Source organism: Agelaius tricolor, unplaced genomic scaffold, assembly GCF_023055355.1.
Source record: "Agelaius tricolor isolate 1412-34295 unplaced genomic scaffold, bAgeTri1.0.p SCAF_1, whole genome shotgun sequence".
In the NCBI taxonomy this organism is placed as follows: Eukaryota; Metazoa; Chordata; class Aves; order Passeriformes; family Icteridae; genus Agelaius; species Agelaius tricolor.
The window spans coordinates 54273094-54286157 of NW_027269261.1; the positions used below are offsets into that span (position 1 = coordinate 54273094).

A 13064-nucleotide genomic window follows, 5' to 3' on the forward strand; every position below is an offset into this window, starting at 1 on the left:
AAACTTCCATTCTTTTGACCAGGATGAGACCTTCAAGCAGAAGGATGAGTTTGGATATGGGGAAATTAAGCATTCCCACAGCACTTGCACTCAACAATGTATTCACACCCAATTTTCTCTTTCTGGTGTAGTGTGTGTCCATCTTCTCCCCAACAGTGTCTCCCGGAGGCCTGTAAAGCAATTCTAGATATGTAGCTGCTCCCACACAGACTGAAAGAGGTGCACTGAACTCCTCTAGCTCATCTCATACTTACTTTCCATTGGGTAATCTCTGAATTAATAAAACTGGAACAAAAGAAAACCTCACAAATGCACTGGCAGAAAAAATCCTGATAAATGTTTAAATTATTAAAAATCCAATATTTCAGAATGCATAACACAATAAAAAGAGTATGACTACCACATACAAAAGACTGCTAGGATAAATGGTCTTGCATTGAACAGATTTCCACTGTATGAAATAACGAATGGCTGAATTATCTGAACAAAAAAACCTCTGTGAATCTTCCTTTAAACTGGTTATTCCTTAGGAATACATAAATCTTCTTAGGCAGGGCACTCTGCCATCTGTTTGCTGTTGGTTATTTTTGCAGCTCTGGGGGCCAACGGAAAAGGGTGGAAAAATTACTTCTGCTAATAGCAAAACAGAATTTATAGCACAGTTTCAATGCTCAGAAGTAATTTTATTTCAGCAAGCCAGACAAAACACATAACTACACAAACAAAACATAATATTACCTGGGACAGCTCTGGTGGGGAAAAAGCAAGCTATTATCTAATGCTCTTTTCAATAGCTTGTCCCTCTTCATCCAGATGGTGCAGTGTGCTGTCTGGGCTAGCCAAAAGCTCCAGGCCAGAACTGGAAAAAGCCTTTTTGTTTGTTTGGTTGGTTTTTTTTGTTAATTTCTCTCTCTCTTTTAAAAAAATCTTACTAATTAGCAGATTCCTTTCTTCTGCTAACCAAAACAGTAACAATGTTCTTGAAATATAAGACACTGTTCAGTGTCTCAGCAGCTCCTGTGTAGGGGAAAGGAACTCTGGACATACTAGACACTAGCATCTCACTGTGGCTATTTTCTTCCAAAGGCACCAGAACATATAGAATTGACAGGGAGAAAAGACAGCAAAAGATGCAAAGGATGAAAGAATTATACAGGCTCAGAGGGGTAGAGCAAAAGATGTGAAAAACCTGGCTCTTGGTAAGACACAATTTAGATAGTAAGGCATTTCTTAAGAAAGAAATAAAAGTAGAAACAAAAACAATTAAGAAACAACATCGTACTACCTTAGCACAACCTATTCAGCTTTCAGAAAAAACTTCAAAACCCCCAACATTTCTAAAAGGGATAATGTAATCAGTAAGGCATGCAGAGAAACTCCATGACTGGAATAAGTACTTGGGAGGATCTGCTTCGGGGTCATTGAAACTCCATCCAAACACGGCCCAATCAAAGAATTGATCTTTGCTGAAGTATTATCTTGAAGGAGGATAATTGTTAGGAATTCAAGCTGAATATGGACCATGAAGCACATTTGTGCAAAACTGTATTCACCTGTCTTCAGAGTCACACACAAAGCTACAAGCAATTCTGAACTCATAAATCATGATATGAAGGATAAATCCAGGAGCTACATTGAATATGCCTTTTTTTTTTGCAAGAGGAAGTTATGGTAAAATTTTATATACTGACACTCAATGAGGAAACGCTATAAAAATTTTGAAAACAGTAAATATGGCCTATGTTTTCCAAACAGAATAATTATGTTAAGTGCTCACCTTACAGCATCTTCAAGTCAGAGCAAGTGCACATCTCTTTTTTTAAATGACTACCACATTAAATATCTGAAATTGCAACCTTAGCAAGTAAAATGCTGAAAACCAAAAGCAAAAAGCCTCTTAAAAAAAGAAGCTGTTCTCCTTCCCTTTCTTGCAGACACATACACACAAATAACCATATACTTGCTAGTCAACACCTACATCAAGCTGAGTCCAAGAGATGCTGGAACTGTGCAAAACACTGTACTCATCTACGTGCTGTGCAGAAGGACTTAATGAAAAATGTATCAGTTACTGTACAAAAAAAACCTGAGCACCTTAGCCTGATTTCAAATCACTCCAAACTACCCAACAGGGGTGAATCAAATGAAGAAGGATGTTCCTCTGCCACCAGCCCAGGGCTGATAGTGTTGAGCAGGATTATGGAGGAAGGTCACTGCTGGAAGGTTACTCACCATTACCTGCTGAGCTGTTCACCATGTTGGGTGCCATGCTGTAAGGAGGAGCCTGTGGGTTCATCAGGCCAGAGCTGTTGTTCATCGGCTGAGTGTAGGGGGAGCTGGAGCCCATAATCCCGCTCTGATTCATGGCAGGAAAATTGCCTTGCCTAGGAGGGGAAAGCACACATACAATATCTCATTACAGACCTCATTGCTGAAGATGCTGTGGTTTGTCACAGAGCACATCACCTATTGTTTGTAAGGAGAAAGCAGGTAATTAGTTCATTTTACCTACGTGGGGAGCTTTGAGTTAGTCTTGAGCTAATTATCATAGATGTGAAATAGAATTGGACTGAAGACTAATTTCAAGACATGTACAGAGTCTTTCTGTCACTATCAATCAGAAGAAAAATACAGCTCACATTATATACCCTATGAGTAGACAGCAATATGATCAGGAGTCAAAATTAGAATCTAGCATTGGCATTAAAAAAGCCCCAGCACATCACCATTCTTACCATTTTCACCATGTAATAGCAATCCTCACCGGCCAGAGCTTAATAAACAGTGAAATGCCCAAAAGAAAAATGGGTACCATAGATTCAGTTTCTGATTTCTGCATTTGTAGTTATTGTGTTGAACATGCATCATCTATGCCCAATCTTTCAAAAACCTCCATACATATTCCACTTCATTGAAACAAGAAACCTCAGCAGAACTATTTTGCTTTTGAAAATTAATAGCATATTTGTATAATGCTTGTATATCTGAGACTTAAATTTGTCTCAAAAACTGCCCTCAATGAAGCCCTTGCAAAATTCTCCGCATGTTCACACCAAGTATTTTGAAAGATTAAAAGAGTATTTTGAAAGATTAAAAGTATTTTGAAAGACTAAAACTTATCTACTTTTAAGTTCTAAGAAGTATCTAGGTATGCTTGGTACCTGATTTGTCAAACTCTATAGACAAACTGAGGCATAAGGAAGAAAATAATCTAATTCAAGTAAGCATGATAACCCAATGTAATGCATGATTTAACTTAAAAAATAACCTTTTATTCTTTTAATACATAAAACCATTACCTACCTTTTCTTAGTATAGTTGAAGACTGCATGTATTATCATATGTATATGAGTAACACTTATACATATAAAATAATACATATGAATAAAACACACAGAAAAATACTTGTATATTCTAGGAAAATACAAAACTCAGATCTCTTTCTTCAGTGTGCCCCCTGTACATTTCTGCTGCTTTTCCAAATAAAAGAAACAAGAAAGCAACCACTCTTTTACACAGCTTTAGTACCTGTTAACTTTTATTTCCTTACAAAAAACGAAGCACTTAATTTCATCCTACAGGAAGGGAAAGCTGAATGTCTGGGTAGCAAGATGAGAGTTTTGGTAGAAATTCTACTTTTAATTATTTTACAGTATTCAAATCAAAAAAGACAACTCCTAAATCAAGAACCCTGAGTAACTTCAATGGCTTCGTGTCTTTCCAAATTCATGGCAGATTCTTAACACAATTGGTAGAAGCAGATTTCTTTTATAGGAGGTACAGGAGGAAGACCATTAAAGCACTATTTGGCCTAATTTTTCTTGACACACTGTGAATTTCTTCAAAGGAAAAGAGAACGTGTTATCTAAATAAAGCATCTTTTTCCAAGTCAGTTTTGTCCTTTGCTCTCTGAAGACAAACTTTTCTTCACTCTTGCAAAGAGGCAAAGGCTTTCTTTTGATATGAAGGAGATAACTGCCATACAATGTCATTTCCCAGATGAAGCTTGCAACAAGAAGTGGAGGGAAAAGATTTAAAATGCACAGTGGTGCAATGCTCCAAGGGAAATTACAAAGGGAAAAGAGAAGAGTAGAACGATTTGGAAACAACTATAAATGATTTCAGTCACACAACCAAGCTTTTCTTATGTAAATACTGTATCTTAACACCCCCCCCCCCCCCCTTTTTCTAGTTGAAAATTGCTATATTTCAGCAAATGCAGTTAACTGAAAAAATGCTTTCTATGCTGGATAAGCAAGGTCCTTTCTGTTACTGGGTAAAGTTACTAGTGAAGATGAAAAAAATGTGCAAGCGTATTTTCATACTTGAAAAAAGAAGTAATGGATTTTCAGAGGTTCTTTTATGGAGTAAGGCTAGGATCCTGGAAAAGGCAAGTCTCTACAGGTATTTATCTCTTTAATGCCCTTCTTTTACTTTAAAAATACACAGGAGACACACACCTTGCAGGTAAGCTGAAATTGGTCCTTACCTACCAATATTTCAATAGTATTACTTCCTAGTATGTGTATCTTCTAAGCTGTGGGGCTGTTCATTGTCTCAAATTGAGGTACAACCTATTTCATGTTACCCACAATGGACATCAATCTCAATTGCGGCTCATGCAAGCACACTGCTGTACAACAGCTTTAAATCAAAAAGTAGGAAACAATTTCCAGTTTAGATGGAGAGTGGAAATTAAATAAAAAGAATATACAGGCTTTGGCCAGGACAGCAAGAAAACAACTGAAGTCTAAAAAAATTGCTTCTGCACCCAGAAGAACTTGAATGGCAGAACCTAATTCTGAAATTTCATTGGGCAAGGCAATAGCTTTCCCTTTCATCCTCCTATGTAATGTTGCACTTGGAAGAGACACAACTCTCTGTCTCTGGAAAGAGCCCAGCAAGTGAAAAGACTCAGCACCATCCCTGGCAGGACTTTGTCCTTTCCCAGCCTCCTATCAAAGCCCTGACTGCAGCACGCGTGAGCTAATTCAGTAACACTGAAAGGACATCCTGTCAGAGTAAATGCTGTTTTATTATCAGATTGGGTGCAGTGAGCAGTACAGAGCTTCTCCACATATTATTTTGCTCTATGATGGCTTGGAATGGAAAGTTTCTTTAGGGAGAAATAATCAGGTATTACTTCAGCCTTTAATTCTCACTCCACAGTAGGCCTCCTTTGAGTAAAGACTGCCGACTGTGACAAATTGTGCTGCATCAGTGCTATAATATGAAGTGGAGTCCATTAAGAACTGAGCTGAGATCACCAAACTCATTTTGATTAACCTCCAGGTCACTAAACACTTATAAATATGTTACACAGCAGCTGCTAAACATATTTATATATGCTTAAGGTCACAGCATCATCTGTTGGTTGTTGGAGTTAAGTCAAAAATCTTATGTTTCCTTCTGTGCTGCTTTTAGTTAAGGCATATCCAACATACTACAGTACTAGATTCTCTCCTACATCTCCCAATTCCCTCCTCCATTTTTCCAGGATGCTAAATAAAAATCAAGCCTTTAAAAGCAGTCTGCTGTACACGTAGTGACATCTAATGGCAAAAATTCAACTGGCCAGCTATGAATTTTATAGCAGTACAAACTCAGCTAAGTATACAATTTTACAGTATTTGCCACATAAACACCAAGGGCTGGGTTGCTTAGGGATGATGCAATTAGGTATAATAGGAAGAAATTAAGAAAAGATACACTTAAGTTTAGTATAATGAAAAGATGTCTTCCTGGTGAGATACAGTTACCCTCCAAGGGAATGAAGGAAACCTCAGCTCCTGACATTTCTGCATGCAGGCAACATATACAAATACATTAAAATGTATTGGTCAGAGAAACCCTGCATGGTGTATGAACTAGAGTATCTGCTCTTGCAATACCTTGATCCCAGATAATGTATTTTTCCCCATTTAGAAGAACAAGCAGCCAGGCGAATACAAATTTGGGATTATGCTATCCATTTAAACACAATACCTAAGGCTACAATTTTTTCTCCTGCTCTACTGCTACAAGTAGATCTTGAAGAGTTCGACAATTTTAAGAGATTTAAAGTGGAAGAGAGGAATCTGCTTGCTTTCTACGGTTTATTTACTCTGCTGACAATTTAGCAATGCATCATGCCAGAGCTAGTTGTTATGCTTGAGGAAAGGGCTGCCACCTCAGGGAACTTGGAGAAGCTGGAGGAATGTGCTGACAGGAACCTTGTAAAAGTCAACAGGGACAAGTGCAAGGTCCTGCACCTGGGAAGGATGAGCCCCCTGCAGTGGTGCCAGCTGGGATTTGACCAGAGGGAGCAGCTTTGCTGAGAAATCCCTGGGCATCTTGGCAGAGAGAGCTGGGCATAAGCCAGCAGTCTGCCCTGGCAGCAAAGAGGGCCAACAACGTCCTGGGCTGTGTGACGAGGTGCAGAGTTGGGAGATGGAAGAAACTGATCATCTCCTCCTTCCTCAGGACTCACTGGACTCCATCTAGAGTATCATGTTCAGTTTTGGATCCCCAGAAAAGAAAAGATGATGATAAACTGGAGTGAGCAGAGAACCCCTTACATGGCCAGGGCTTGAGCACTGACCCTGGAAGGGCTGAAGGATGAGGCCTCATTCAGCCTAGGGCAGAGACAGCTGTTGAGAGGAACCTACAGCAGCCCCATAGCACCCAAAAAGGAGGTCGCTTTTCATAGTGGGCATGGTGGGGGGACAAGACACACTGGGCAAAACTGAAAACCCATCAAGTCCAGACTGGATGCAAGGAAACCATTTTCCCAGTGAAAATATTGACAGACTAGATTTGGTGGCCCAAAGGGCAATCTCTACCTTTGGAGATTTTGAAGACCCAAACAGGGTAACACCCTAAGCTCTAAGATGAACCTGATGAGGAGAAGGTTGGACTAAATATTCCTCCTGAGGTTCCTTTCCAGCTTGAATGATCCTATGATCTTAATTTGTTGGCTTCACTGTGCTGTTGACAGTCTGGTATACTACTGGGTCCAAAATACAACTGCTCAAATTCAAACCATTCCCTTTTAAGAAGTTCTTCTGATCTTTTGTTTTCCTTCATTTGCAATCTACCCAAAGCTTTATCTGCACTTAATATCTTTTCTCTGCAAAACAAGTAGCATCAGATCTAATTGTGTCTTCTGAGCTAATGCAGAAGTCTGTATATTTAAAAAGAGGAGTTGACACGCAAGATCTGGTCATCGTTAAAAAGCACAACAAAGAAATTGTTAGGAAGAACAGCACTGACAGTACACAGGAGCACATGAGTGATCACAGCTGCTGAGCACTCTCTTATACTGAAATGCCTTCCTTTAATTGGACCTGAAATCCTCAGTAAGTTTATGTGTTGTCTCCAACTGTGACACAGAAGTCACTCTACAGCCCTTGCACTTGATAGAACTTCCTGATATGTGATTTAGTACCTCTTCTGTTTTGGCACCTGATGCAAGACTTATACTGTCATCTTTTCCCTTCTTATTGAAAAAGTATGAATTCACTAAGAAGTTGAGTTCAGATGGGTATGTGGTTTACCTATGGACAGTGACAGAAGTGGATTATGCTTCTCAACAAGGCAAGAAATGAAGACACGACTTTTCATACGGAAACATGTCAAAGCTCAGGGTGTTCTGTGTACACAGAGATCAAGTTCTAAAACTTTCTGTGGATTTCCTAAGAGACACTTGATGCCTTGTACTCTTCTCTCAACCTACAACACCACAGCAAAGCCCTTCATACAGTCAGAAAAAGTGAACCAGCTTCTGTAATGAGCCCTGTGGCAACCTGAGCACAGTAGGAGAGTCCAACATGGAAATGTATAGGGAACAGAAGAAAGCTTCAGAGGTGGAAAGCATAGAGGTGATGGAGGTGAGGAGATTTTGGGGCATAGAAAATAGAAATGAAGGAGACAGCAGAAGGAAATTAAGAAGGAAAAGGGATTGGGAGCATTCTCACTAGGTGCCAAAGGTTTTTAGGGCAAGGAGGATGATAGGTGCGCAGGACAAGGAGTAGGGAGAAACACACAGAATGCTGCTACTTCCAGGGTAAACACAGGCTATGGTCCCTCTAGCACATGTGGAGCCTCTTAGCCAGATATCCCTTTAGGAAAGAAGGAAGGAATTCACAGGAAGCTTCCAAAGCAGGGTGCTACGAGACATGTGCCTTCCCTCAGCCCCTCAGCTTGTGCACCCTGCCCTGAGGGAGGGCCAGGCTCTGAGGTGGCCACCTTGGCCCAATGCTGGGGGGGGCCCAGTCCAAATGTGGCACAACAGGGTGATGCTGAAGGGGCAATGCTACGGGGACAAGAGCAGAGATGGGGCACACAGCCCAGGCAGGGAAGAAATGGCATTGAGTCACACTGCACAAATCCTGGCAGTCACAAACTCCTATCAGTTGTTTGTTAGGCACTTGGGCACTGTGCCTCCTGACACTTGATGCAGCATGCACCTAATGTGGGGATTTCTCCCAGTTCTGCTGCTCTAAGTGCTGGACCTGAAAAACTATCCTGTTACTGTGACCTGGCCACCTGAGCAGTTGGCTGCTGAAAAAAAAAAAAAGGCCCCCAAGTTTGCCATTTCTGCTCCAGATCTTTAACCTACATCAGTTTTGCAGTGAATGCACTGCAGCACCTCAGGGGAGTAATTTGTGTAAACATTTTAAAAGGAACATTTTTTCTTTTAATGCTGACACACTGCTAAGGTGGCTACTTGATTACAAACTGTGAAAATTACTGCGTTAGGCTGCACTCACAAATCACAGTGTACTGACCAAATTGCCCTGTGCTTATCTGTGCCAGGTCTGCAGCATGACAATATTTCCTCTCTCTTTTAAATGTCAAAGTATGATTTGGGGGGTTGTTATTTAAACACACTGACCTGCACAATAACCAGAAGTACTTTATTTAAATCTGTCCTGAGCTGGGACTAGCCTTAAGCGCTTATAATCTGTCACACTTTGACACCAAATGGGTTATTATAATGAGAGTAATTCAGGAGTGAGACCTGTGAATGCTTTCTCCCTAGAGAATTTACACATAAACATGTGCAGGCAGATACATATGCTCTTTTGTTATGGATTTTCCTTCTTGCTACATTATGGACATCCTTGGAGAAGTGAAACTATTTCTATTGTCAGCGGATATGGGAGAACTGAAGAAGGGACAAGAGAGTGAGGGAAAATAAACCCAAATATTGCTTATTTTGTTCTGCCTGGAGGCTCACAGCACTCTTAGCAAAGGCCAAGACAAATGAAGCCTGAATATTGGCTTGAGCAGCTATAAAATGGCATTGAAGGCAGTTCCCATGTGAATAAAACAAATTAATTTAACATAATTGTATCTGAAAGCAAAGTATCTTCTTTTTGTTAGTTGCTACTCTAAGTATACTAACCTGGACTTACATGTCCTCCTCTGTTCAGTGAGGAAGTTCACCAATTGTAATAACAAAAGTTTCAGAAAATCAACCACAAAAGCTGCTGATGTGACAGGTATTAGGTCTGCCACAAGACTTTCTGCCATTTTTCAGGCTAGAAAGAAAGAAAAAATTTTACACTCGTGCATATCTACTTGTGGGAGGCCTAAGTTCTGAAATACACTGACAAAGCACAGGGAAACATAAATGAAAAAGTGGATTTGTACTGAGGGGTGTGTGTGTGTATGTGTCTGCTGACAAGAGGTACACAGAACTAACACAAAACTGTTCTTCTCAACAACCAGGCCTAAATGCTAATGCTAAAATGGGGGAATAATTCTAACATTGTAATTATGTGATAGTGCAAATCACCTTGTGATCCACTGCAGTTGGACCAAGTACACTGCAATATCTGGCTGATCCAAATATTGTTGTGTAAGATACTTTTAAAAAGAGTAACAGAAATAGCCTTTCTAAATATATTATCTTTCCTCTGATTTACACAATTACTTGTGCCTTTACCATCATCTCCATTGCTTGGATTTTACTAAAAACCAATCATGGAGGGGGAGGAACTTAAAAATTAGTTGCTCATACCACACTGATTCAATGCTGAGCTACTCAGAAAAAGTTACAGAAACCTATTGTTGGTTTACAAGCTGTTGTCATCACATTAACCATTTTTCCAGTGAAAATACCTGCCTGATGGGCTACCTACTCAGGAGTCATTTAAAGCCCAATAGAAAAGGAGTGTCACACCACATGGAACTCTGGAAGAGCAACATATAGAGGCACATGTAATTCATGAGTAATAATGCTAATAACAACACAACTACCCAACATTTGCACAGCTGAATGCATACTGGGATTAGAATAAATCTCTCTACCCCATTTTACAGATAATAAAAACTGAGGAAGAGATCCAAGATTAATAATGGTCTAAAATATGGCCAAAACAATAATAAAGTAGTTGAATACAGTGAGGAAAACACAGCACAAGCCTGTTAAAAAGAAAATAAATCCCTAACTTCATTTGATCCTAATGACAGAAGGGTGTGTGATTAAAAAGCATTTAGTAATAGTGAAATACTGTAGGGTTTTGTTTGTTTAAGTTGCAGCCATTTGATTTTCTTTTTATAAAATTCCCTTGTGTTAATTAAAGTAGTTTTGGTCTGAATTTCATAGTGATCACAGCATTTGATCACCAGTCTTCAAACCCACAAGGAACCCCTGAAATGCCTTTGTTGCACAGCATTCTTACAAGTGCAGCAACACCTCCATATCTGAATTTATCCGTGTAAGAACAAAATAAGTTCTGGGTACTCCATGTAACCTGTACTGGATAAATACAATTATAATGCTGTTTGACAAAAACCACAGAACAACTGAAAAGTGGGCCAAGTCAAATGGCTGGGAAACCTATCAGAGCTCTGCTCTTGGTGACCTCTGTCTACCTTCCCCACACATGGATTTCTACTGCAGCTCTAAGAGCAACTGCTTCCACAACTGGTATCTGAGCACTGAGGGGATACATTTCCTAGCCCAAGTGGAGTGTGTGATGCACAAAAAAGGGCTGCTTTAATTTGTCCAGCAAGCAAAAGCATGCATGAACTGGGTTTACAGGGAAAAAAATGAAATTTGCCCTGTATGGCATGATGCTGTCAATCTGAACCAGAAGATCAAGAAGGGTGATTTAGCCTGGTGTGACTTGATGTCAAAATGGGAATGACTCATATGACTCTCACTATGCACCTTCTATTTCTGTGCATGTTTATAAATAGCTGTATTAAAAAGTCGGAAGGCCCTATGAACTCTCTCCCAGAAAGATTACTTGAAAGTGGTAAGAGTCTGTGCCCAGCACTTGAACAGCTAGAAGGTCACCAAGGTGTGGTGCTAAAAAGCTACAGGAAACTGAGGACACACTTTGTGTTTTACTAACTCACTTTCCTCTGGTGGGACACTGTCTTGAGAGAGGTTTGACCCCTGAACTCCCTGTCTTCCACCTGGGAATTACAATGTACAGCCACATCCCACGCTGCTTCTGAGCACCTTGGAATGCACTGTGCTAGCAACCAACCGAAAATCTAATAAAAAGCTGAGCATTTCATGCCAGCTCTTCAATGTATTTTTTTCACAGTAAAATGTCATCTGGCAGACAGCAGCATGCTGAATGCAACTGTGCATGTGCATCAGCATGGTGAGGAAGTTCTCCAGAGGGATTTTCCAGCAGACACGTTTTCACTCACCTATCTTTGCCCAATGGCCTGGAGCAGTTATATGTTTATTGATATTATTACCAGCACTGTTACCATCAGTCTCGGCTCTTTGGCACACTGGACAGTTTCACAAGAGCAATGTAGTGCACATGCTGGTATGATTTCAGCTGCCTCTTTTCTTCATCTTTGTTTCAGATGCCTGAAACCTACTGTGGCCACTGCAACAGGTATTTAACGTGTTAGTAAGATTGCCAGCCATCATTAACAAAATCTCATGCTGTTAGGTTATTATTTAATGTGATTCTTACAAGGCTACTTTTATGTCCAGCTAGAATTGGTGTTTCCATCTGAACTTATCAACAAACTGAAGGGCTCTTCCCATTTACATTTCTCCAGGCAGCATAGCTAAAACAAAAAATTGTTTATTTTTCTCTCAAATACCACCCTTGTAAAAGAACCTTAAACCGCCTTGAAAACCTGAAACCCTCCTGCCATTTTTTATGTCCCTCCCTTTCTGTCACAAAAATCTCAGGCTGTTCAATCACAGTACTGTACTTGCACAGTGTTATGTGCCAAATCACACAGCACAGTCACAGAATTAGCTTTCTTCATGAGTCCCATTAAACAGATGGCTATTCTACTTTGTTTTGGCTTTTTTTTTCAAACCACTTCTGTGATTTAAACTAGTAGATCTTCTGACAGACTGTGAAAACTGTTTCCTCATCTGAAATAGTTTTTGTCACCCAAGAAAGAGTGTTCAATCTAAGGTCCTCCCTCATTTAACTTTATACAACATCAATTAATGAAGTACTGCATTCTTAATGGCCTAAAGATCATATTTTAAGGTACAGAATTTCTATGTAACCCAGAGGCAGAATGTTAATAAGCTACACAAAGTCCTACACTGCAATTTTGTTTCAAAATAATTAGTCTTTCTACAGAGAGCCATGAATCTCCTAAACACCCAAATCAAGCCAAAAATAATCTTGACACAATAATAATCGAATTAGAAGTGTCTTTGAGGTAAGTGAAAATTCTCATTCATGACTAAAAATCATGCTTCCTTCCCAACACACTCCTTCTTTCACAATTTAAGAATGGTTACTCTCTGAAGGAGGAAAAGAGTAGGACTCTTGAGGTCTGTGGTTAATCTCTAAAGGCATGAACAGCATACAGCAGTCTACTTGATTGATGAGTCCAAAGAAGAAAAAAATGCCTCCCCAAATCACTGGTTGCCTGCAAGAGCTCTGCAGCATGGTGACAACGAGGGCTCCAAAATGATGGATTTACCTTTTAGTAAAACAAAATTCCAGATAAAAATGTATTTCTCTTAGTCTCCCACAAGAAATGGCTTTGGTTAGCTCAGCATGTAAAGTTTCTTCAAATCCTTACACTCTTTTATCAGCAATTTTGAGCTGATCCATAAAATGCATCTCCAT

General features: G+C 39.8%; 1 protein-coding gene across 4 annotated transcripts in view; it reads right to left on the reverse strand.

Annotated features, from left to right (window-relative positions):
- ARID1B (AT-rich interaction domain 1B) overlaps positions 1-13064 on the reverse strand; it is a 324781-nt gene that overhangs the window by 39427 nt on the left and 272290 nt on the right. For 2 of the 4 annotated variants that reach the window (XM_071434924.1, XM_071434939.1), the window contains one exon: positions 2239-2384. In XM_071434924.1, the coding sequence (XP_071291025.1) occupies positions 2239-2384 (146 nt within the window). Of the gene's footprint in view, positions 1-2232; positions 2385-13064 lie in introns of all 4 variants that reach the window. The other 2 variants (XM_071434914.1, XM_071434932.1) reach the window with 1 other exon arrangement.